The 27,368-nt window shown below is 39.4% G+C and overlaps 1 protein-coding gene across 3 annotated transcripts in view; it reads right to left on the bottom strand.

The window, feature by feature from the left end:
- LOC111562582 (protein diaphanous homolog 3-like) overlaps positions 1-27,368 on the bottom strand; it is a 164,353-nt gene that overhangs the window by 34,736 nt on the left and 102,249 nt on the right. For 2 of the 3 annotated variants that reach the window (XM_055013592.1, XM_055013590.1), the window contains 2 exons: positions 20,080-20,175; positions 19,426-19,488 (listed from right to left, as the gene is read on the bottom strand). In XM_055013592.1, coding sequence (XP_054869567.1) covers positions 19,426-19,488; positions 20,080-20,175 — 159 coding nt within the window. The remainder of the gene's footprint in view (positions 1-19,425; positions 19,489-20,079; positions 20,176-27,368) is intronic. The other variant, XM_055013596.1, reaches the window with a different exon arrangement.

Here is a 27,368-nt window from a genome sequence, read left to right as displayed (position 1 = left end):
TCAAAGCTCCCTCCATTCCAATCTGATCAAGCAACAGTGAACTGCGCCGGAACAAGCCCAGTACACTCAAGCCCCACTCTGTACACCACAGGACCCAAAGGATCCACTGCCAGCATCCTGGTTTCAAATACCACAGGACACCCCCAGATTCCAGTGTCTACTCCCCAACCAGTCTGGGTTATTTGCTGGCATGAATAAGACCTACACCATACTAGACAGGTGGTTTTAATGTTGTGGCTGATCTGTGTATATGTACAGTCAGTTATCATAAGACGTCTGAGAGTCCACCGATGCCCTACAATGCTAAGTAAAGTGTATCTCCTGAGATCAAAATGCAGCAACAAGAGAACCATGGACCACAACATAACTAGAAGGTGTTGCTTAAGCAGACTCGTGCACTGGGGTGGCTCATATGGCTAAATTAGGGCCACTAAGAGAGAGAGCACTGTCTTCAAATATGGCAGAATGGACAATCAACTTTGAAAGAGTCGGCAATTGTTGATGACAGGCAGGAGGAGTAACGGAAAAAAAGAAGAAAGCCATTATCCAATTAATCTGCTTTTAGAGAACATTCTCTATTGCTGGCTGAGAAGGGATGATGCAGAGCAAATGTGCACAGCAGACTCTTCTAAAAGGATATGCCACGTTATATTCTGTCACTTAACTGTCAGAGACCATGCAATACACATTGGTGGTAAAAATCCTTGCAACCAAACTTTGTTTTTTTTTTTCAGATCTATGCATTTGTAAAATTTTACAAATCTACTGAACTTCCAAAATAAAATATTGTGGGCCAACACAGATAAATCAATGCTCGGAAAACACTGTAATTAAATGCGTAAGGCATCATTCTCTCAGACAAACAAAGGAATAATAAAAAATGCTAAAATACTCATTGAAAATGTACTTTGGTGGCCGATAGTAACCTAGCTGGCTTTCCTAACTCTGAGTAGGAAGCATTACTAAATCATTAAAAGTAATTAAGGATTCAGAGTGCCATCCAGCTGTTAAGTTTCTGTTTAAGCAGCAAGTCCTAAGCAACCCAGTGCCATCGATTAACAAGAAACAACAGAATAGCAACTGTGGAACTGTAGATGCAAATGTGCATTCTACAGACAAGGAAAATGATAGCTTCAACAGTTTTAACACGGACCCCATCTGAAAGCACAATGCTACAGCTGCATTTCCTTTTCATACAGCTGTGGTTTGTGCTTTAGGTTTTATATTTTGTATATGAGTTTTGTTTAGTTCAGCATGACTTCTCTTTAAAGTACACAAATATACTGCATCCAGAGTCATCACATCTCCTCAGCCCAAAACCTGATTTGATTTATACAAATAAGAAAGCAAAATGGGCCGCTATCCAATTAAATAATGACAAAAATCACAAAATAAGTTAGGTCAGTGCTGCATTAAGTGCAAAATATTTGAATCTATAAATCTGTTATTTTCAGTGTGACTCTTTCTCCACACAATTAACACCAAAGGGAACTTGCCTGATGGTGAAGTAACTCAAGGTCACAGATGTTCAGAAGGTTTAAAAAAAAAAAAAGAAGAAGAAAAAAACAGTTATAAAGTCTTTTAATACATTTTAACATTTAGAGTTTTACGGTCACAATGTAAATTTTATAATCAGTTGAATTTTTCATGTCCACTGGAGGTTATGGTGTATTCACACTGAAACTGAAGCAATTTCGAGACTGCAGACAAAGTCAATAAAAAGATGGGATTTGACATGAATTGGAAGTTTTGTTTAGTAGCACTTTGAATGCAAATGAATGTATAGAACCTACAGTACAAGCTTAAAATTCTTCAGCTTGACTGAAAGAATTCACCCTTCATAAATGTACAGAGATGACAAGAAAAAGCAGAGGGAATGTAGGGGAAGGACTGGATGTCTCGAATGTCAGCATAACAGAGTTTTACACATACTGCATGCCTTTACATTTTGTTACATAAGCTGCATTTACATGAATCATTTTACTTCACAAAGAATGTAACCAAATTGACAAAGAAAAGTCCAATGCAGTTCTATCCATCCATCCATTATCTATACACCGCTTAATCCTCACTAGGGTCGTGGGGGGGGGGGGGGGGGGGGGGGGGCTGGAGCCTATCCCAGCTGACTCAGGCGAAGGCAGGGGACACCCTAGACAGGTCACCAGTCTGTCGCAGGGCTACATACAGAGACAAACAATCACTCTCACATTCACACCTACGGGCAATTTAGAATGATCAATTAACCTCAGCATATTTTTGGACTGTGGGAGGAAGCCGGAGTACCCGGAGAAAACCCACACATGCACAGGGAGAACATGCAAACTCCATGCAGAAAGATCCCGGGAAAGCCGGGACGCGAACCAGGGACCTTCTTACTGCAAGGCGAAAGTGCTAACCACTACGCCACTGTGCAGCCCCCAATGCAGTTCTAATCTCCTAAAATTCAGCTAGTCCTGAATTTGTTGTCAACTCAGAGAAAATATTGTTTGTTGTTTTTAATAAGAGCAGTTCATTATCAATTTGAAATATCGGAACAACAGACTGTGCAATCAATCACCAGTCTTTTTCCACATTTACCTGAAGATACTTATGTGACATAAAAAGTTTCTGTTTCTTCTCCAAGCACAGCTGACAGCCTTTCATGGTTCACAGCTTTTTATGGTTCAGGTCATTTGCTGCTGTTTTCCTGTGCAAAGCTTTACTTTGGTGGCAGAGACCAAATGACATCAGCCTCACCCTACTCTCTTCTATCTGACAAAACAGTCTAACAAATTAGCTCTTGTGCAGCAAAGACCTTTCAAACACGTCTGTAATTAAGCAGCAAGACCTCATCATAAATTAACAATAGGGTATGAATTATGAAAGGAGAAAAAAAGTAAATCATTGTCTGTAAATGCAATGTCAAGAGTTTGGAATTGATAGATAATAAAGGGTGTCTGGAGGATGGTTCTTCCTCACGAATCCTCAAATAATCAACTCAGTTCAGTTACTTTCCATCATTGGCTTTATGTTCATGAGAGCAGAAAGGCAAAACTGCCTGCATGTAGCAGCATGAGTGGAAGCACAGGTCAGAGAATTTGATATTTAGAGGCACTCAGGGAAGCTCTTGTTGTGTGTATTAAAACTATTCATGCACAACTATCCCTCAGTAGCTGCAATTTAGGAAGGGGGAGGTGGGATGCTGAGATGTGTGGTAGTTTCAGTAGCAGGAGAAGTTGGACAGGTGCTAACAAAGGGACTGTTCTCACCCAGCAATCTGTAAATAAAACAGAAGGCTGCTATCGACAAGGTGATACCTTGAGGTTTTTTTTTTTTTTTTTTTGACACTTTCTGTTTACTACAGTTTCTTTGCAACCACATGCTACTATCTCCATGACTACCTTGTCAGTAATGGGAGAGAGAAGCTGGAGAACCAGTAAGCATTGTCCTGAGTAGTGGTGGAAGAGAAGGGAGAGGCGTTGATTGATAAGCAGAGCTGCCTACCTCAGGCTCTACTTGGCTCTGACAGGGACAAAACAGCAGTCTGCGGCACCTGCCACTGACATTTGTTATAAATCATTGGCAATTTCATCATTCAAGAGTGAGAGAGAGAGGGGGAAGAGTGACAAAAAAAAGAAATAGACACCTGTCTCTTAACATTGTTTATTCCATTTGGTTTTTTTCCCTTTGAGCTCAGCATCCCTGTCCATTCCATTCTCCTCTTTTACTTTCTTTCCTCTATGCTCACCCAGAAACACCTATCAGCTATGCAGTACAGAACCATAAGGTCTGGACAGCTTTACTCAAAGGAATTGTGCCGTAACTCACCTTGAAGGGTCAGTTCACACAAATTACGAAAAGATCTATTTTTCCCTTTACCCCTGGTGGTATCTAGTCATGCAGACAGTTTCAGTTCTATCTGTACGGATTTAAGAGATTCCTGCTGCCACATCAATACAAAGAATGAAAAGTGATTTTTGTGCGATTTGGCCAAAGTGACCCTTTGACCCCTCAGAGTAAAGATGAATGAGGAAAAAAAAGCATATTTCTGTTGAATTATTCCTGCCTGTTGTTAGAGAAAAACAGCATTTGATTAATACTTGTGTTGTTTTGCCATGTGTTAAATGAAATTGTTGTATTTTTTAAAGTTTTTCTGGCTTGTTCTATCAGTGCATCAGACAACTGTAGTTTTGATTTCAAGTAATGCTGAGAAAACACTTTAGCTCCGCCGGTGTACTTATTTTATGCCTGCTTTCAAGGCGGCACACACACACTACACAATAACTAGCATTTGTCACATCTTGACAAATTGGTGAAATCACCCTCCCACTGCACATGCTTTGGCTACTTAAGTGCAAAAGTGAGCTCTAATCAAGTTCTACTGAGAAGTGCAGCTGTGTTGTAGTGAGATGATAAGATTCATAATGAGAAGTTAGAAGAGCTGTGGCCAGCAAGTGTTCCTGTAAAATACAGATGGAAAATGTATCCAGAAATTACTATGCTACATGTATAATCTAAAGAGAATAAAAATGTCACAATGAAGAAACAACATAGATGTTGTCTGGATTTCACATTTCTGGAGACATGTACTTCTACCACTCTTTTCTGACTCTCACAATCCATTTTTGTCTTCAAATATTATGTTTTAATTTTTCCAAATTTGTCATATAACCATGTTCCAATTTTCACAATTGTTTTTGCACATAGCAAGATTGTTTCAGAGCCAAAATCTGCCTTGAGAACGTTCAAGCATGAAACCTAAATCACTCGTTTACTATGGTGCCAATCGCAAAATTTTAGTGAGAGCAATACAATCTGACAATTAGACAACTGTATACCCTGCTTTTAAAACTATGCCTGCACCTGGAGAGTTAAAAGAACTAAAGAGATACATGTAGAAAAACAGTCTGCTGGCAGGTACGCTTCAACATTATTTCATCTCCATACCTCTCTCTCAGTCTCCATCTCCACATCTGACGCATCTATCAAACCACCGCTGAAATCCTGAAAAAGCTATAACAGAGGTGAGATGGTCTACAGTCATTGTTTGTTCATATTTATTTATCTCTGGATCTTCAAAGCGAATCATTTAAGACAACTAAAGTGGATGTCAACTCCTTTACCCCCCCTTTTCATCGAAGTATGAATCCTTCACGGTCTTGGGAACTGGGACAAAACAAAAGATAATGACTTACATCCAATAAAAAAGATGACATAAGTAAGATTCAAACCAGTCATCTACACAGCCAGTGTGAACTGTCAATGTGTGAAGTTGAATTTGCACATGAAAAGCACAGTGGTTTAACGTTAAGTGTTTCATTTTTGATTCCACCACACTGCCAGGAGAAGATCAGAGACTTTTCTCTTTCCCTGATCTATTTTGGAGCTCATCACTTTCCCCTCTCTAACACCTAAGACAGATAATTATCCATTAAAAAGGAAAAAAAAGTGCCACATTTTGTCATTTCTTTCACAGTAAGATGTTTTTAAATATGCCACAGCAGAGTGACAGGCTGGAAGACCAGTGATTATAGTAATTAACTAGAAAATGACATCAAGCCATCAGGAATCGTTTTAGCTCTTGCATGCAATTATATATTTATTTTAGAGGAAACAGTCCTTTTTGAAGTTGAACCCTTTACAGTGTCCTCTATTTAAAATGAAGCACACCCACAGTTCATTTATCCACAGTGTCTTCACGTGGCTATTTTTCACAAGCGCCCATGGACTACTCTTTGCATGTTTCATGAAACGATATGGGATCATCTTTTAGTTCAGCCCGTCTCTCACGTACAGGGGACTCGCATAATCACTCACCTCCCTGATAAATCATGTCCTCTCTGCTCTAGCCCAAACACCTTCCATTGTCAGAGCTCAGGCTCAACTTGCTGCAGAGGCTGATGGATGATTTACAAGCAGTCAGTCTCCTCTCGAAAACCTTCCTAGGTGGATAAGCCTTGCTCATTAACCCTCTCTCACTTCTGAGCTCATGTGGGATGGCCAGTATTGCAGTTTGCCGATGTGCTAAAACGAGAACAATAAGGACAAATGCTACCCAAGGGCCGCTTCATATGTGTGTCCGTGTGTGTGCACAGGCAAGGGAAAAAAAGGTTTCTGGTGCTATCTTCTTAAAGCTGCCGTCTAGTCTAAGTCAAAGAGCAGAAAAGCCGAGGTTTACTCCCAAAGACTACATGAAAGAACCTCTTGCTCAGTCCTCCCCTTCCTTAAAAAGAAGAATGTTTTTCAGCAAAAGCTTGATATTTTTTTGTAAAGTACCACTGTAATGTTGACTTTAACGATTCTGAAAAAAATTTACAGGTATGCAAACAGGCAATGGATAAAAAAAAAGCTTGTAAAAAGAAAAATAACATGCCAGAACTCTGGGGGTCTGGGGGCGTGCAGTCTTGGGGTAAAAATTTAAAAGATATTAGCTGTACATGCTCTTTTCTAGTTATTACAAGTACATTTGCAGCTGCCTGAAAGCTAAGTCCAACAGGCATTATGGGGATAAAGCTGTCCCAAAGAAAACATATAGACAGAGTAGATGCGGGAGCTGAATACATCAACAAAACAAAAACAAGAATAAAAAACAACACCAAAAAAAAGAACACTGTTTAAAGTGCATACGAGGCAATTAGGAGGAAAACAAGAGACAGAATGTACTGTGGAAGGCTACACATAACCAACACAGTGCTGTGTTTAACTAGAAAACCCACAGCTATCACTGTATCCAATTTGATAGAAACCCAATAGACCAGAGTACATGCTGCTGAATTGTCACTTTATCAGTAAAGGATTAGCCTCAACACACCATTGAAGCGTTCAAATAATGATCTTTGACCATTATTGCTTTCAAATGTAAGAAATAAAATGTTCTGGACTTTTGTCTATGAAGGCCTATAGCCAAACCATGGTAATAATTGGTGTTGGGTATTTGTATAAGAAGAATGACATACTATTACATAGAAAAAGGATTTTTGAGTGTTTATTAACCCTGTACTCTTGAAAACTCAGCAGCATTTTCTTTGTTGAACTCTCAGGTTAAAAACAATGTGCAGCATGCAGTGGCCCAACCAGCATGTGTTCCTGTAGATGACAGAAAATGTAAGAAATTACCGTTTTTCGTTGTCAGCACTCTTATCACAAAGTAAGAAACCACCGCTGCTGCTATTGCTGCTTTAGTATTCATACTTTAAAATGGTTTACACCATTCGAATTGTGAGGCTTTGTGCTTTGGAATGATGTATAATTTGATGCAGAAATATGCCTGAGACATTCAAAATACAGCGGCAGAATTTCCACCGAGCGTTAAGGGGATAATGTGCAGTGTTTGGCAAGATTTCTAACTTCTCATAAGAAGTCGTATCTTACATTTTTACAGGTATGTTTGACTGTGTTTTCAATGCAGATTTGAGTGGGTAACAGTCACATATGCATGTTGTTTTTGATTAGTAGAAAAAAAAAAAAGACATGGTTCCGGCAGCATTTAGGAGCACCCCTCTGTGTGTATAACAATGTCGGACACAATATTACGAGCAAAAACTCGCAAAAAAGTGTCCGCAGAAAATGTTATCCTGCAGAGGCAAACGAGCAGCTATTATTATCTTTTTTTAGCTTGCAATTGTGAGGTTATGTCACAACAAATGTGCTAAATAATTATTTGGCAAGAGATGTCCCTGCAACGTTGAATAGAATGTGTGTGCACGAGTGTGAGTATCTGCGGGTGCCAGCCTGTGTGGACAAACACAGAACTATCTGTGAAATACATTTAGACAGTCTCTTTCCTCTTTGGTTGACATTGTAATTACCATTCAAACTAGCCAGGCTAATTACCTCCCCGTTTAGAAAAATAATCAGGTTTGTACACAAATCAAGACCAGCCACAGACGTCACGGCCTGAAAACCAAAACAATCATCAAGTCTACTGGGCATGATTATTATGCGTTCTATTTAATCAAAACTTGCATTAAGATTTAAAGTCATCAATTATTCTATCATTTCATTTTACAAAGATCATTATATGGATTTCTAAATTATTCATTATATTCTGTCAATCTGTTGTTCCTCTTGAATTTGTTGTTAAATCTTCCTATCCCCGCCACGCTCTTATGTGGTTAATTAAGGGTGCTTAACATGGACTATTTGTGAAATGTGTTATACTGTCCTATACAATTTTTACTTCATTAGTAACACTGGTTGGAAAAGAACCTCTGTGAAGTTTGGAGAGAGACATTTAACGGAATCAAAGAAAGTAGAACCTGAAGAAAGGTCAGGGAAATTATAAATACAACATCAGGGGCATTAAACTTTCACGAAACTAAATTGAAATGCGTGAGATTATGTGGCTGTCATTTGCTGTTCCCTACTTGTCATGTGAATGTGACAATCAGTAAGTTCAGCACTGCAGAGAGATCTGACAGTTAGTCAACCTATGAACCACTGGGTCTGGAAGAAATTGAAAATCTTCTTCCTTAAAAAAAAAAAAAAAAAAAAAAGCCAAAACCCCTGTAGCAAGGCTAAAATTAGAGTCTATTTCTATCAAGCATCACAAAAGATGTCATAATGAGTTTACTACAAAAATGAAGAAACCAAAAGTTTCCATCACATTCTATGGCCTGCTGAAGAAAAGTCAACACTCTGGACTGAATGAGAAACTACACAGACAACACTCTGGACATTAGGAGAGACTTACATTACAGTAAATTGATGTCTCAAAAAACAGAAATGCAGAGGATGAAAAAAAATTCTCTGGCTTTACAGCACTGAGTGAGCAATGGCAGTCTTTTTTAAAAAATAATCTTTTTGTCCGTGCCCTTTGCTAGCCAGTAGCCATTTCCTTTCCTTTACTCCTCTGCCCCGTATCTGCTTTATTGTGATGCTAAACAGTGGGTTTTGACATTCAGAAGGGCCCTGCCAAAGGACAGGCCAGTGGATGCAGTAGAGAAGAGAAGGACTTAATGGGTTCAACTGGAATGGAAAGCATCTGCTTGTCTCCACAGGCTGGAGGAGAGAGAAATGTCAAGTATGGTTATTATAGAGCAGGCAGCAGCTCTAGGAATTTTCACCTGAATGAAAAACCGTCTCGGACAATGCACATGCACGAGCTACGGCTCCACACATTATTGCTTTTACTGGGGCACTGAATTAATTCATTCCCATCCAGATGCACATGGTACAGTAACGGGCAGAGCAATGCACACTGTAAAAACACATTGTATTTGAACAGATTTTGTTTTTTTTTTCAGATTTGTTGTGCATTGTTGAAACAGAAGAAGCAAATAGTGCTATATAATAGTGCGTTTATAACCATGCATTTCTTTTTTTTTTCTTTTGGAAGAAAACTTATTTTTTCCATATTAAAATACATTTGTAAAATTCCTAAAAATTTCACAAATAATTTATTTTGAGCTAATAGATACAAGTGTTAAATTTAATAATGCAAAGATACTTCTAAAATTATTTACAATTTATATATAATTACTTAAAGGTATTCCTTCGGTAGTTCAATTTAGTTGTTAAATAAGAATTATCTGACAATTACAGAAGTTTTTAATCCAAACATGTTGAATGAATGTGTTTTCATCAGTGTGCGTCACCAAGCCAGTAAACTGTCAAAATACAGTTTCTATGATTAAAAAACTGCTAATTACTGTAGCAACTGGACTAATGATAAATACAATGAACAAGTTGCTCAATCATGTATATCAGGCAAAATGGTGATTTTGATATCACACTGAGGTGATGAGATTGATAATGTCACAGATTATTTACTGTGGAAGACTCCAGCTAGTTTGCTGTGTTTAACACTGTAGCGAACCAAGGATGCGTCAATCGGACTACAAGAAGTTTCGTTGATTCATGGGAATGTTAATTTTCAAATTCAAATTGTTAAATGAGAAGATTTGTGACTGTTGGTTCAGCTGTGTTGCGTTTGATATGTTTGGCGTGGATGGGTGAGGTGGTTTTTGAGGTTTGTGTAGCTAAGAGCACTGTCGGGGTTTAGCAAGCAACAGACCACCATGACAGAGACTTCTGTGGTGGTTACTGACTTCCAACCATTGTTCGTGTAAAGGATATCAATTCCATTGTTAATTGGACAGAATCCTCGTTGCTTTGTTGTACAGTAATCGCACTGCCTCATTGAAAATACCTGGTTTTCAAGCGCTTCTTAGACACACTTTTGACAGTTTCTGAAAGTTAAATCTAATCATTCATAAAGTTTATATTTTTGTTAATATTAAATATCTGTTTAATGTGTAAGACTTTAATGTAAAGTCACATGTAAAAGCTCATATTGTGCTTGATGTGATCTAAACTTAAAAGGAGCTTCTTGTAATTTGCAACTATTTTAAGTATTTTGACATTTTCTACACAATAAAGATCAAATGCTGAATACCTGCTGTTTGAGTATTGTTTTTACACATTGATGGATGATTTAATGTAGGTAAATCCAGTCATTTATGAGATGGGAATGCTCATCTTTTGACATAAATTTAAGTGTAAAAACTTTGATTAAACTTGATAGTCTAAAATTCACAGTAGATTTGTACAATTTACAACTAAATTACTAGTTTTACAACAGTATTTTGACTTTTTGTTTTTTATACAAAATTTAGTTTTTAACATAAAATTTAACTAATAACAGTACTGTTCTGTAGAAATTAATCATATGTATATCAAATTTGATTTGTTATTAAACATGCAAATATCCTTAATTAAACATTAAAAAGACAAAATCATTTACATGATCTCATGTAAAATTAAGGCTACAAACTGTATTTCATTTTGTCTTCTGGTAATTTAACAATAACAATTATTTTACAGTATTTTTCTGGTGCCCCAGCACCTGGAATATTACTGTTTCTTCATACACACATTTACACATATATTAATGTCATTGTGACCTGCCAAGGGACTGAAGATGGAAATTAGCTTAAAGCTAACTCTGGTGCAATACATCAAATAGAAACATTTATGTTTAATATTGTACATGGTCCCTTTTTAATAAACTGATAATAATAATAATAATAATAATGATAACAATAATAATAATAATAATAATAATAATAATAGAAGCACAAATAATATTTAATGACAGCATGTTCTCGGTGTTCCCACCCTTTTAACATAATTCTGCAGTTTTCTCTTACCCACTTGGAGAGTGTTCTCACTAAAAAGATTTAAGCAAAACTTGACTTAAGGTAAAACTGACATCTCCTCAATGGCAGGGAAAATCACATGCTTCTGAAGTGTTCATACATCTGCAGAAAGTCCCACAGAGAGTATTTCTTCACAGGACCACTTGAGCTTGTTTGCTAATTTGTACCCCCGAGGATGCTAATCAAAGCTAATGCCAGACTAATGAAGCTCTTTAGCCCAGAGGCCAGAGACACATACATGGCCCTGTGCCTCAAGGCTGAATGTCTACAAAGGCGTGTGTGTGTACGTGCTCAAGCGAATGCATGTGGCTGTATACAGTCAAATGTGTGAATGATTGAGTGTATGGACATAAAAGGATGGTATAACAGCAGATCAGCAAAGCGCAAATCCCACTCTCTAAAGGGAATCCAGCATCAAACAGATCTCACTGCCTGAGGGCTGGCCTTCCCGCTCTGTCGGCATGGAAACTCCTGTCGCTGCACTTAGAGCTTCTGGATCAGTCAGGAGACACATAGCAGGTGGAGTGGCAGCAGAAATGTCTGCCAGAGAGAGAGCAACAGAGAGATGAGACAGTTTGGAAGAATGTGATCATTTTATCACCACAGACTTAAGTGGTCCTGGGAATCATCTGCAGCGGGAGCCTTGGTATCGCTTCCTATTTCTGTATGAGCATGGTGCACCAGAGACTGATACCTGGATATGGGACTGTTTGCAGATTGGTTATAGCAGGAAGGTGAGCGGAATTTTAAATAAGACATTATCCCCTTTCATCACTCCTACCTAAGTTCTCGTCTCTCCCTTTGAGTCGAGACAGCTTAGTGGCGGCAACCACAACAGAAGCAAACAGAGTTGTGGCTCTTTCTGCCAAGGTCCGCAGTGTGACCAGTTACAAATCTTAGCCTAAAGCAAAAAAAAAAGCAGAGAGCCAAGGTGCTAAAAAAGATAAACAAATAAAGGAATGAGACAAATGTCTGACAAGATAGAGGTAGATTCTATGAGATTTGTAAGAAAAAAAAATTCTATAGCACTTTTAATGCTACTCTACCAAAGGTGTTATCACAGAGACAGAACTCGAGCATCTCTTTGTAGAGGACATAAGATATGAATGGAAGATAGCGCTAATTTTCCTCCCATAACAACATAAGTTCATATAATCATCTCCCTAGCTCTTTCTCTCCCTGATGGCTATGTGATATGGCTGCTGGCACTGGTAAATGTGGGAGGACCAGGAATGTGTGTGGCTGGGGCGATAAGGCTGCTGTAAAATTTAATTAGCGCAAAGCCATGGTGAAAATGACTTAATTTCTCACTGCATTATTAACTGGAGCACTATGTAAGAGGCTAGTCTCAATCAATGTAAATAACAGGTCCATGAGAAAAAAAAGGATGTGGTGAAGAAGAGACAAAGAAGACGAGAAGCGAAGAGAGACAGGAAAATAAACAATGGTACATCTAAGATTTGAAAGGATAACAACACGGCACTTAGGCTCATATAAAAACTAAAATGCCCGAAAATCTTCAAACCTGTATGCATTGGGTTCTAGGTCTCTGTCCCCTGCACATAAGGTGTGTATCAAGTAAGTCGGAACATGACACAGTTTGCATGTGAAAAGAAAAGATGGAGAGGATCTCAGAAGCCGGCTGAATAACAATCCCACATTAGCAGCTTCACCTGCTGTTTGGGGCCTGAGCTGGTGTGGATGGGCTGATTAGGGTCCTTGGCTCGACATGCTGAACACCACTTTCTATTTCACGATTCACAGCCTCTATTACAGCCCAGCATCCTCATAATCCAGCTAAAAGTGGATATCTGAGGAGCCTGATCGGCTTAGGACTTGGCTAAAAATGTGGGATGTACAGCAGACAGACATGGAGCAGAGTGCAGAGGTGTTCGTTATCATCTGTTTTCTATTTAGGAACGAGTGGGAACAGTGGAGTTTGGTGTCTGTGTGTGTGCGTGAATGTGTGTCCAGTCTGCTCTCATCCTTTACACTGACTTCTCCAACTAGCCGAGAGAATATACAGCAGACTATTTCACTTTCTCACCGTCTTACATTCTGGACAGGGCAGGGATAACAGAGATTACAATTTGATGAATTTAAGTAAATTTGCTAGAGGTGCTTTAAGTTTGCCATATTAGCACAGGCTTAAGCAGTCATTATTAGTATTAACCTGGGGTTAAATTGGGATTTGTAATATGGAGGGCTGAGGGTTGCCATGGTTGCACATCAGTAACAGTGACAGGCAAAATGTTTCTACATACAAAGGCCTAAATCTGAATCAAAAATACTTTATAGATGTTAAAAAGGAGCCCTATGAATAGACAGATTGTACATAAACTAAAACAAGGCCTGATTTGTGCTGACAACCTTCTGCTCTGAATGTGGCAATGTGGCAGAACGAACAGCTGATGACAATAAAACCTTCCTGTAAATACATTGTCCTACGCATCCGTATCGAAAACAGGAATGGGAGTATTAGAATACCACAAAAGGAGGAGAGAATATTAATAAGAATGTTTTTAGTCATTAAAAACTACATTAAAATGGAATTAATTAAGGATATCAACGGGCATTAATGATATTACAGCTGGAAATGATTAGACAAACTTGCATTAACTAGTCATTATGTAATTTCAGTTGTGATAACCTCACAAGACAACGCAAGAGTTTAACATGAACTTTAGTTTGCCAGCTAACTCAAAGTAACTGGCTTATGTCAAGTAGAACTACAGTATGTCTAGTTAAAAGGTAACAATCGACATGTGTGTTGGTTAAGCAGAATGTCTGATGGAAGACACTGACATGTAAGATGTAAAAGAATTTGATCTGCAAGGTGGATTTTAGGAAACTCAATGGCAGTACAGAGCAGAACCCAGAGTAACATCTGCTATTTGCAAGTTGCAACATTTTATGTACTCCACAGCTGCAGTTACACTACAGTTATTAGACATAATGGAATGAGTAAACAAAGGTTTTAGTCATTGTTTGAAATCTTAAGACCAAGAATTGTGAGAATTGTGAAAATTGTTGAAGATGAATGTAGTGAAGTTGTTTGTCTCCTCATGACCTTGAAGACATGAACGTGCCAAGCCTGAGCCTTGGGCAGCCCCCGAACAACTTAAACCCTGGTTTTAGCACAACTTGATGTGTGTGCATTAAAATTCCCCTTTTTATTGAGAAATACCTCTGAATATTAAGAAGGCAATATTCTATAACAACAACTCAAGTGGGAGCCATTAAAAACCTTTTTTTCATTACCTATGTCCTTGCCTTCAAGGCAACTCAAGAAGTAAACAGCATCATGATCATATCGAGTATGACGTGCCACGAGGAAAAACATAATCTTAATTACTGTCTGCATTACACAGTCTTTACAAATAAATAGCACTCACTTGTCCTAAGATAGAAACCTGCTTTAAGATGGAAAGTTACGAGAAAAGCCCTTGTCAGGCCAATAGAAAAAAAACTGAATATTAATCCCCAGCAGCTCAACAGGAGAAGGCAAGTGGCCAGCAGATCAGACTGTATTATAATGAGCAGTTTCCATGTGTCACTGAGTCCAACTGTGCAAGCATGCAGCAGGGGATTCCAGCAAAAGAGAGCACTGTTCTTAACAAAAAACTTGAATAAAGGTGAAGAAAAATCTTTCCCTCACTGCTCTCTACAACCCTCAATTACTATTCCACAAGTCTCACTACACAGGGTAGACCTAATTACACCAGCCACTTTGTTAAGGTGCCCTCCTGCTCCATCTGTTCAATGCATGTGTGCGCAGGCTGAAGTATGTACACGTACACACACACTAACTGCAGCACTTCAGACAGACAGACAAAGGCAGGTCAAGGTACATTTTCCCATCTGGATATACCTTTGTCTACAAGAACAGTTAAACATCTAAACCCCCAATCAAGTGTGGCAATGAGAGAGACACTTTGACTCCAAGTGGCCAGATGACTGTAGACACGAATACAGAGAGCAGTACACCTGTCCAAGCCTCAGACAAAGCTAATGCCTCGACCCCAGGATGGTCTTTAACCTTCTGCGTGCAGATGATTAAAACACAGGGTTTAAGCTGGCATTTTTTATGCATGTATGCATGAGTATGTACGTGTGAAAATGGGAGAGTGAACATGCAGCTCGGGAGCAGAAGCTCCTTGGCAATAATCTGTCACTTTAATGAAAAGCGCACAGGGTCTATGTGATGTGTGGATGATATATTATGACCAAATGCAGATAAATCAGCAACTTCCACAGTTACATTTTTGGAACAATGACGTGTTGCATCAATTGAAATAGATCTTGGGAGGACAGTGTCTGTGCTCCTCTTTTTGTCTTGAGCTTACTGAAATGATTTAATAACCCCTTCGTTTTGCTTATGTCATGTCTGGGGGAAAGCAGGAAAGCAGGGGAGGAGATAAAGTGAAGGCAAAACAAAGCCAAAAAGTAAAGAGTACACTGAGGAACTTTGGAGGACTGGGAAGCTTTCTCATGTAATTGACACTGATATGAAGAGACAGAAATGTGAAAGAGGAATGAAAAAGCACATACGCTGTCTGCAGGATACGGTTAGCCTGCAGTGGAATCCACATATCACAGTCTATCAGTCTACAAGAGGCACAATCAAAAAGGCAGGCATCTAACGCCAGATTCCACTGGAGTATCCCAGCCTCAGGAAGCTACAGAGACTGAATCTCACTGCTAGTTTTTTTAGAAATGTCTCACATGAGCACACAGAACACACAAAGATGTGAGGAAGTAAAGTTTCTTTTTTTTAATCCTAGTTTCTTGACTTTCATTTAAACTTTGCACTCTTCCCAGGTTCGTCTTAATGATTGTCTGCTACACAACCTTTGAAAGACACCGTGGGTTGAGTCTCAAATTAAGCCTATTAGTCATCTTCTACTACCATTTGCACCTATATCCCAGCTCACTTAAAGTCTGCGCTGAATAGCAGCCTGAGTGAACCACGGATCCAACATTACATACAGAAACATAAATTCAGCAAAAAGGGTCATAAAGTTGACTCAGCAAATGCATAACATACAAGATCTCCAATAACTAGAGGCTTGCTTTTAGGGTGAAGACGTTAATGCTTTCAACTGCAAGTAAGAAAAAATAACTCCTGTCTCCATTTGGTAAAGGGGTTCACTGACTTCGTGAAGTGACCTTTACATCAATTTCAAGCTCTAGTTCAGAGCTATATCACACATGATAATTGTTAGGTCGGGTGTTACTAAAGACATCTGAAGTAATTGCTCCTAAAGTCAGACATTTACTCTATCATGGATCCCATTCCCCCCACACACTCTCCATAATGGATTAATCCAAGACAAGGGCATTACAGCATGCACATACGCTCTTAATGCACCTCTGGCTTGTGCTGTGTTTGACACTTCAAGGCTCCTCCTCTTCTCTGTCAAACAAAACAGCAAAAAAAAAAAAACAAAAAACAAAAAGTGTAGCTGTTTGATTCTCCACAACATGTACATGCACACACCAGCTGGGGAGTCAGCAAGGCTGTGATGAGATCTTGCAAAGAAGGCTGAAATGACCAGACAGTGCCTGGAGAGATGTTTTCAGAAGGACACAGTTAAAAAGCTATGGCTGCTTTATAGATTCAATAAGTATCTTACACCTGTGTGGCTAACCATCATCGATCCATCATTCTGTGGAGCCCAATCCAATTTAGAGTGTTGAGGAGCCCCAGAGCCCCACAGCCTTATCCTAACCCAGACCACAGCCACCGCAAAGCCTGCTTACCTTCATCCCCTAAAGTCTGCGGGTGTGTCTGTGTACTTTTAGGTGTGTGTGTGTGTGTATATGTGTGCAGGAGGAGACTGCATACCAAGCTAAACACCTTAGCTGCTGGCTCATGTTAAAGTGTGCTGAGCCAATTTAGGGGTAGGAGAGGAGAGGAGATGAGAGACAGAACAAGCCGGGAAAAATGCACGAAACTCAGGCCAGGACCCTAACTCAGAACAGGGAGGAAGGGGAACGAGAAAAAAAGATGTGAGAGAACAATGTGCATCCCTTTGTGTGCAGCAAACAGGGGAGAAGACCGCAAGGCATCTTCTAATCCTATTTTCGACTGCATGGCAATCACACTCATCATGGCTACAAAGCACTATAGCCGTAATCAAACTACTCCACAGTCTCATCACAGTCTGATGGGGAGTACTTTATCGGCCACCTGATTTGTTTGGTACAGACAACACTGGTACATTTGAGACTCCCTTGGTGTAAAAACTTAATGGCACCATGCATGTTCAGACTGACCATTCAAATCTCTCCCCTTCACCACTAATTACAGTATCTTCTAGCGCAGATGTTTCTGTTTTAATTCTCTTTGCTGCTCCACTGGAGTGCAGCAACACCCCTGAGATCAATTATTAAAGGGTATTTAAAACAGTGGGAAAAAGGAGGTGGAAGGGTGGTGTGAAAGTGAAAGCAGCTGTTTAAGTACTTGCGCCACAGACGAAACTTCATCACCTCCCAACTAAACAGAGAGCATCCTGTGGGTTTCACTTACTCCGGCGACTAAACCCAGGGCAATTAAGTTCTGGATCACTGTAGGAGTAAAGGAGAAAAGGGAAATGGGAGAGATAGGGTAAGGCTTGGAGCAGCAGAGAGACTCCATACCAATAACAGGCAATTATGTATGGGGAGGGCCACTGCCTGGCCATGAGAGTATAGAAGAAGACAGCAGGGATATGGGATGGTAGGGAAATGAGGAGGAGTGTTATTTAGGAGGCAGATGGCAGAGAGGGGGAAATTAAGATGAATGGGCACTGAGAGGACGGAGCTGGTGCTGGGGATGGGCAGAGAAAAGTAATTAGCTGTGTTTGCTCTGGGAGGCTGGCAGTGAGTGTGATGCCTGCAGTGACAGGCTAAAGCCTTGAGCTTTATTAGTCAACAAGGCCACGTCTGAAGCTGCCAGCAGGGGGCAGCTGGGTCAGCAACCTCCCAGTTCCCTCTTACCTGTAGCACACACCACGGGGTGTTTTCACAACATGGATGCTGAGCAGCAGCTCATTGACAGTACAGACTTGTATTTTTTTCTACCTGATCCCCTGTTAATGCAACATAAGTTTGGCTTGTTCTGTCTTATAGTTACTGACTCCCTTTCACACACACATTCTCTCACACACACAGACAAACAGCATCTGATTCCTTTTTTTCTCTCCCACATTATTCCTTAGTTGCACCCTTACCAACTGGCTCTATCTTTCTTCCTCACACCATTTCTCTCGATCTCTTATGTTACAGCCACATCTATCTGTCTCTTTCCTCCCACCCTATATATATCCCTCCCCCTCGTCCTTTTCCAATCTAATTTCAGATAAGCCGTAGCAGAACAACAGACCAAGGCCTTTTATCATTGCCATCAATGATGTGGGTGGATTGAGCGTGAATAATTTTATTCATGTGTGCCTGCACCCAGCCCACTGGGATTCCAATTACAAGTAATAAGAGGTAATAGGGTTATAGCATAATTTTTTAAGTGCTTCAGTAATGATTGTAGAAAACCCTTGACAAAAGAAAGCTGTTGTTTATTTTTGTAACAGCAAAAAGGACAATATCTGTTCACAACTATGAATAATATAGGACAATTCAATTTCCATAATCAGCATCTCATCCGAGCTACATTCCCAGAAAGTCATAGTTTTAGCCATTTTACATTCAAATAATAGTCTGAATTTTCTGAATGACGGTGATGAGCACCGAGCACCTAAAGTGGTTTTACAAAGTGGTTTATATCCAATTTGCACCACATTATTTAATCTGTATGTTTGATCTTGGCGCCTCACCTCACTTCAAAAGCATACAGCACATAGGTCAGCAGTGAAAAAACAAAAACAGTTACTAAGATTTAAAGAATGGAAGATCCCAACTGCATTTAAAAGCACAGGGTTGAGCTCGACACGCTGCAGTAGCTGAACAATTTAGGAACTTTATTAAACTGAGCCACCAGAGCAGCCCACACACTACTTTCAAAGAATCTCAGCCTTGCTCCTCTCAGCATCTGCACGCAGCACTGCCTCGAACTGTTTCACCAATGGTCTTTCACACTTTCAGACAGAGTGCGCAAGGTCACAAAACGGCAAAGGGACAATTGAAAAGGTCACTGGGCACACAGAAAAAGGCAGGACATATGAACCGTCAAGTGGAATTTCCATTATAAGACATGCAAGAGTTGTTTAAGGCTGATTTCAAACAGCAAATAAATGGCAAAGCTGAGCATGCTGCAGGCTTTAGCTGTGTGGGTTTTTATATTTTTCTTTACCATGGTTAACAGGCCTGAGAACCTGGCGGAAGGAGCCGGGACTGATTGTCTGCTGCTGGTTATCTGCAAGGAGGGCAGTGGACAAATAATGCAATAACAGAAGGATGATGAGGAGGCAGTCACCCACTGAAGTACGGCTGTGAAGTCAAGTTCATTAACAGGCAATGCAGTGTTTCAGTGTTCAGCTGTCAATTGTCCATAATGTTTAACAGGCAATCGATTCAAAACATGTACATATTCTATCTTGGATTCACCACGTGTTTGTTCTTTCAGGTTTTCAATTCCTGGATATGGATTTTAAGGCTGCCAGCAAAAAGATCCAAACATCAAACAGTTGTAGTAATGTTGTCAAGCTGAGGATTCTCTGGTATTGTGCTGCTAGCAATCATGTGTACAAACAACAGATCAGTGTACTCTGCAAGTGACTGAGAATGGAAGTGCATCGAGCCAAAGCATAAGAACCTAAGGATGCATTCAATTCCTTCAACTTTTAAAAACAAAACAAAAAAAAATGCATCAAATTAGCAGGTTAGGATCGGAATTCATTATGGTTTTTAACCATCTGATTGGAATTAGAACACTGTCTGCAGATTTCCATGACATTATGGGTACTAGGTTTTATGTGTGTGCTTAATAGTGTAATATGAGCCTCACCTTTGGGTCTTGGCACTCTCTTCCTGCGGTCTCTGAATGCAGCTCCTGACTGTAGGGCTTCCAGCAAACTATCCATCACACCTGTCTCATCATTCTCTGAAAAACCCAAAGAACAAGGGGATGTTAGAAGAAATAGGAGGTAAAGGAACAAAATCATATAAAGTGTAGCCTCTTATAGTACAAACTTTTACACATTGCAGCAAACTGGAGTCCATACTGCACCACATGTAGAGTCAATATTCTTTCCTGGTGCCCTACTGTGAAGTCACATGTCCACAACATGACAAATCTAAAGTAGTCTCAAGCAAATCCAGTCATGCACAACTCAGCAGGCCTTTGTATGCAACCCACCATGCAAATACACATCCTGATGTTTGCAACCGTGTGTGATTTAGTCATGAATAGTATTGCAGTTTACAAAAACATAAAGGATAGCATATGATAGAGTACGTCACATATGCAGGGATACACAGTACACTGTAAGGAGGGAACAGAACACTCAAACCTCAAAACATGGTGTTCCAGAGGTTTCAATACTCTTGACTCAGGCAAATCTTGTAGAAGCAAAGGGACTAGAAAATATACAGTACAAAGGGAAACAGTTTGCAGATATGACATTTAAATCATGCCTTGTGTTGGCAGAGCTGAAAACCTGGCCCTGACACCTGAAGTAAAATGATAGACCTGGCCAGCGATATGCAGCAAAAAACAGCCTCCAGTGGATGGAAGGAAAAACAGGCTGCAGGCAAACTATATGGGAACATTAGGAGACGATACAGTGTCAATAAAAAGTTTGTACAGTGGTTTCCATACAAATGTGAATATGTGTGCGTGGGTGTTTTCTTTTCGGTTCTTTCTGTGTTGCCTGGGTCCGGATCTTTGAATTCATTCATTCAGTCAAATGGATGGACTCGTGTAGCGTTGTGACATGAAAGAGTGACTTCTTGACTGAAAAAGCAATCGCTCCAATGAGAGCCGCAGTAGGATTAAAAGTTAGCCAATCAGTGCCATGGGCGGGACCAATGGTGTTGTTGAACCATTGCTGAGTTTTTTCAAGGAGGGACAATAACAGAAGATGAAGAAGAAGAAGAAGGAAAAAGTAAGAAGGGAGGAAGGAGATGAAAAAGGAAGAAGACTAAGAAGAAGAAGGAAAAGGAAGAAGAAGGAAGATGGAAAAATAAAGACTTTAAATTACATCAGATTTATATGTTGGTCTCTTTTGATTGGTTAGGAAATCAAATCACCTCCCCCATGAAATAAGTTTGAAAGGAGGTAAAGTCAGACTAAAGATGGAAAGTGAACAAACTGAGAATTCTGTCACTTTGGTAAAATGTTTTAACTGACTCAGACATGACAATGTACATGATTTACCATATTTGCATTACTTCTAACTTAAACGATAGGGCATTCATATTCATAATAGAGACCCTCAGCAAGAATTCAGTTTAACAAAAGTCTATACACCTGAGATTCTTAGCTTTACTTTTTCAAAATTTTTTGTCCATCTCAATTTTTAATGTCCAACTCAATCCTCTACAGAATGGAGAACACCAAATTTCTGGAGAAATGTTCAATCAGATATTTCATTTCAGCATTCTTTGCTTGAGGGGTTGTGTTGCTTTTGTGTTGCTTGTATTTCTCTTTAAAATACCCCAAAGGTGTTCTACTGGATTCAGCGTGACATCCTTGACCACATATTAGTTTTCACTTTTTTCTCTTCTTTTGAAACTCTTCAAGAATTTTGGCAAAGTAGTGTAGCTCTGGTTCATGGTGCTATGGCTTGTTAAATATCTCCTAATTTCAACTGTACTCGTATTTTCAAAGATTTTTTTTGTTTGCCTCTGTTGTTCCTCTGTCATTACCATTATTGTCAAGTCTGACATTTTTTCAGTTCCAGTGGGAATTCTTTTGAATGTGAAGCCATGATGCGGGTGTGCATCATGTAGACAGAGCCGATAGGTCAAAAACTGAGAAAGTCCTGGTGTTCATAGGTCATTTTATAACCATGTTTAATCCATTTAGATAATTGAAAATCACTGAGTTTTGTTTCACTGATCACAGAAGTATTCAGTTTCTACTTTGGAGCCTGTATTTTCAAAATATTCTTTCTATAGCATTGGTTTTGATTGTGTATGAAATTAAACTCTAATTTCCAAATTCTAACTAATGCAATTACTGAGAGGTTACTGTATTTTACAACATTTTGTATTTAAGCAATATTTCACTTGTTCAAACCTGTTGTATGCTGTAGATTTATACACTTCATACTAGTGCTATGGTATAGTAAATTTTAACAAGAATAAAAAGTGAAATATGTGCCAAAACTGCAGTGGAGAAAAAACTCTATGTATTTATTTTAATTTAATTTAATAAAAAAGTTATGCAAAAATCAAACTTTCCATCCATGAGTACTTTTTGCACATGCAGTCATACCACATGGTAGTGCAGGTTCGACATGTGCACTTACATTTCAGCAAGCACACATAGCCTCTAGTTCAGTGCAACTGGTGCGGCTATTGGTTTAAAGTCATTTTGACATAGCTATTTTTTCCTACCGTTTTCAATTCCAGCGGTTCTTCTATTTAAATACTGATGAATAGCAATAGCAACACAGGTTTATAATAGCTTGCATGTTTCATTGTAACATACAATCTGAGGACACTAAATATACATAGAACATAGAGTGTTCCTTACATAGAACACTCATTCATTCTTTGCACATTCATTGATATAGCACTCGCAAATACAAATTTGGAATGCACATTCAGTAAAACTGAACTTTTTTATATAAATATTATGAAGTTTCAAATGTAAATATATGCTGTAGTTCTGCCTGTAGAAGAGTATGATGCGCTGGAAACGCTGTTACAACTTCCATGGTTTCATCAGTTGGCCAAGCTGTAGATATGGCCACAGTGTGACTGCTGAGTCCTGCCACTGGTTTAGTGAAGGGTAGGAGGACAATGCTCTGAGAAAGTTCCTGTGTGTTTTTCCCCACTCTTTTATTTTGTCTACCAATTCCCTGTTGAACAATAACACACACCAAAGGAGGAAAAAAAATCTATGACTAATTCTACACAAGGGACTCTCATTTTTGTAATTTCAGTGACCAGAGTCACAGTGCAGAACGTCACCATGCCAACTGGGGCAAAGGAACCGAAAGAAGACACTTTAAACAGGAGACATATCCTACCAATAAAAACCTTAGGCTTTCCAAGGGTGTAAATGTGCAGTATCCCAAATATAATTATTTTTACACTCAAGTGCACATATTTTTAGGTTTATTACCTAATCCAATCTGATACAACAATTCTATTCCAGTGCTGAAAGGTGTTTGCACGGCTCTGTGCATGTAAAGGTTGGCAGAAGATATCGTTGGGTAAAAATTGCATGTGATAATATCAGTTATTATTAGAATATTAATTACATGTAGACATGGGACCTTTATCTATTAATATATTTATTATACTATATACTTACTTTCCTTTATTCACTATGGCACAATTCATTCCATACTATGACCTATTAAATAGCCTTTGCATTAAGGAAAACGAGATAGCAGTCATTTGATGTTCATATGGTCCTATTAGATGACTCGATGGTATATCTTCAGTGGACATTTTAATCATGCTTAAAAGGGGAGCCTGGCAAAGGGAAAATTGGTGCCATCATTTGAGGGTTCAAATAATTTTGGTGAAGCGCAGGAGGTGGTCTATAAGCCAATATATGCTGACCTATTGCAAGGTAAGGATGTCTCAGAAGGTGTAGAAATAAATACTCGCTTTTTAAAGAAATAAAATGGCTTGATAAAATTATAAGCATTTCTGCCCAACACACAGCAATTTAGTCTGCGGTTCTGAGACTCACCGGCATGACAGACCATAACTGAATACGCAATTAGAACCTGTTTGTTACAGAACAGGCTACAACTGATAAAACTGAATATGTGATTCAGTTGTGAGACTATAAGTATCATGAGCAACAAAATATGTTAAGTGTCCAGTCGTGTATTTGAGCAAAATCAAAGCCTTTCACTTGAGGACATGACTGAGAGAGTAAACTATTTCATATACATAAAAAAATACAGCTATGAAGGATATTAATGAGGACTCCGATTGCTGCCGAGTGTGCCACATCTGAGATGTCTGCTCTCTTTCAATTCTTTAATTACACATTAACTATGACCACTACAGTTGCAATGTAACATGAGGCCTTCAAACTGAGATTTTCATCCTCTTTCATGTATACAGAAAACCTAGAACAACTGCCAATCAGCTTCACAGTTCTTTACATCAGCCCCAGAGGGCCCAATAGTAGTAGGCTGTGGCTGTACCAAAACCCGACATCAAACTGCCACTGAAAAAACAAACACACACAGTGTATATATAATGGCCCACTTCCTTATCTGCTTGCTCCTATGTGTGCTTTTGTTGTGCTTTTCATTTGCAACAGTTGCACTCCTCCTCTGGCTGATATGTGCCTAGTTCTTCATCATTACACAGAACGGAGAGACAGCGAAAATTTCTGAGCAAAACCAACGCTCCTCGACGTCCAAATTTGTCTCCACAGCTGTGGCAATTCATCACAGGCAGCAAGCTTTCCTCTCACCACAACACCCCAAACACACACATACACAAAAATACAGACAGCACACCCAAAACAAGCAAAAACAAGAAGATCAATCTATTGCAACCTGCAGTGTGTGCCTTCATGTGTAGTACTCCGTTTGACTCCAACCCACAAGAACATGAAACGTTTTGTGTGCCTCAGGAGGCGAGGAAAAACGAAACCCACTCAGATCTCCCGCCTCAGGAATATATGGGAGCAAAAACAGTCCAATTTTACACATCAATCAGAAGCAACTCAGACAGGCCGAGACAGAAAACTGCTTTATACAATGTAGACAAGGGGTGCTTTCAGACGTCCCGACACTGAAAATCACAACACATATTTATATACTCACACCCACATGCTCACAAACTTAGAGAGAGAGATATCACAGACGTGTCACATGGATAGTAATGGAGGAGGAACACATGGCAGCGGAATATTAGTCAAGCTAGCAGCTGTGAAATGGGTTTGAAACAGTCATTCCGCTTGTGAAAGTTGGTGTTGAGGAGGATGTGGCGAGAGAACAAAGACAGGAGAGTGAAGAGTGGTATCCCAGCTCCTGCAGCACAGCTACTGATTGGTGCTTTGATGTGCACAATTTGCCTGCCGTTTTCTTTTCTGTTGCATCTGGGATCAGAGCTCTCGTGACAGGTGTGCAGTGTGCACAGAGACTTTTGCTTTAACTTTCACAAAAAAAGAATCCTCTCTCGAAAGCCAGTCTAGGACTTTCTGAAGCCTATATAAAGAACAGTAAGTGGCTACCCTGTGTTCACAAGTTCTTCAATGCAAATCTATAATACGCTTCAATTCTCACATTTTAGTTGGAAAAAAAAAAGCAAGAACTAGCAAATGAGCTCTAATGAGATGTGCCAAGATCTACTGCGTTATTCACTGGGTAACAACAAAAAAAATGTGTGGAATGTAAAAATTTAGATGTGAAAGTACACAGGTCAGATCAACAAGAAGATAAAAGAAGTAAGGGGTTTACTCCATCACCCTATCACCATATAAAAACAACAAACTCTGGGAACAGAGTCAAGACTAAGCTGAACCTCCACGTCTGGGAAAAAGCTATAGTTATCTTCCTGTCTAAAGTGAAACTTCAATCACCATCTATTTAATCAGAGCCTGTTCAGACTGGCGTTTTCCATTGTCTGGACAAGCAGCCTGTCTGTGTGTCGATGTCTACCCTCTATTCAGACCTGGACTAATGTCTCCCGCCACTTCACTCAACAGGATGTGGCACTTATCATCAGGATGATGACCCAGTTGTAGCAGTGTGTAGCAGAGGTGGGCCAGAGCAAGGCAAGAAATAGGGTCAATTGGGCTAGGATGGAAAAGCTAAGAAGAGAAAATTAGATGCCTGAGTACAATGAATGCAGGCCCCACCACTGTGTTCCCTTGGACACTTAGAAGACAAATGGTGCAATAAGCCTAGTCAGTCCCCCTTCTCTTATTGAATACCTTCGGTTGGATTTTACTTTGAGCAGCAAATCACCAAACTATTCAGTAGATGACAAATACTGAGGCATAAATGACAGTTACTAACGACTACAGTTGATTCATGGTGATTAACTACACAACAGTGCAATAAAGATATACAAAAAAGAAGTTAAAGATCCATATATTCTTGGAGGAACCTTGTAAAATTATAATTAATTCATTAGAGTCGTTCCCATCTGGTGTTCCAAGGATTCCCCCACGAGTTGAGAGTCGAATCTTAGGGGTGGCAAAATGAAAACCTTGATAGGTATCAGCTGTGGCAGTCACACAGAAATTTTACAATTTATAGTCTGGTAAAAAAAAGAATCAAAATAACAATGTGCAAATGATGTCGAATGGAAGGGAGAAAAAGAACAGTAGTATAAGTCAGTCAAACATAATTAAATAAAAACTGAAACAAAGAAACAGAAGTCGATATGACTGATGAATAAGGCTAGAAGTGCCATCTGTACAATGCAATACATTACATTAACAACAAAACAAAATACCAACAATGACGGCTATATACATTTTATATGGGAACCATTTGGCTTCCCTTTTATTTATGGATTCATAATGGTGAATAAAAAAGCTGGCTTCAGCTGAAACCAACTAGTGAATGAGGTTCAGCGTATTTTTATTAACAATAGAATAATGAGGAGCAGAACAGTATAAAACATGGACAACTGTGTGAGTTCCAGAATAGTACTAATGGGTGGTATGGAGCTATTGCTTTGCCTATGGTAGTAGAATAAGAAATATCTCATGAGAACATAAAGATTCTCATACTAGCGCCCACTTTTCCAACAGATTTTTCTTTTTCTCTCTTTCATATGCCCCTCCTATGCTTTTAGCATCTTTGCATGCAGGGTTGCATCTCTAGCTGTTCTTCTATTTGACGTCTTAATAGTTCATCGCTTGTAGCCATGTAGGGAATGTTAAATAAAGCTCTGATGTGTAATTTGTCGCTCCACAAACATTCCTGCTCCCGGCCTACCCTGGGAGTTAATGCAACAGATTTGTCATACACAAGCCAGGCACAGCTAGAGGAGGAAAAAAAAAAAAAAACACCTATTCAATCTGAATTTCAATCTCCATAGGGCTCTATGCAAATGCATGCAAGCTGATGCTCCCGCTCTCTCAAACTGCCAGAACACACCAATGACGAAACCAGGCTGTGCATTGTGGTGTAGGTA

The sequence above is a fragment of the Amphiprion ocellaris genome, chromosome 1 (genome assembly GCF_022539595.1).
Source record: "Amphiprion ocellaris isolate individual 3 ecotype Okinawa chromosome 1, ASM2253959v1, whole genome shotgun sequence".
NCBI classification, from domain to species: domain Eukaryota; kingdom Metazoa; phylum Chordata; class Actinopteri; family Pomacentridae; genus Amphiprion; species Amphiprion ocellaris.
The sequence above is the reverse complement of the archived record's forward strand: the minus strand, read 5'-3'. Positions and strand labels throughout refer to the sequence as shown.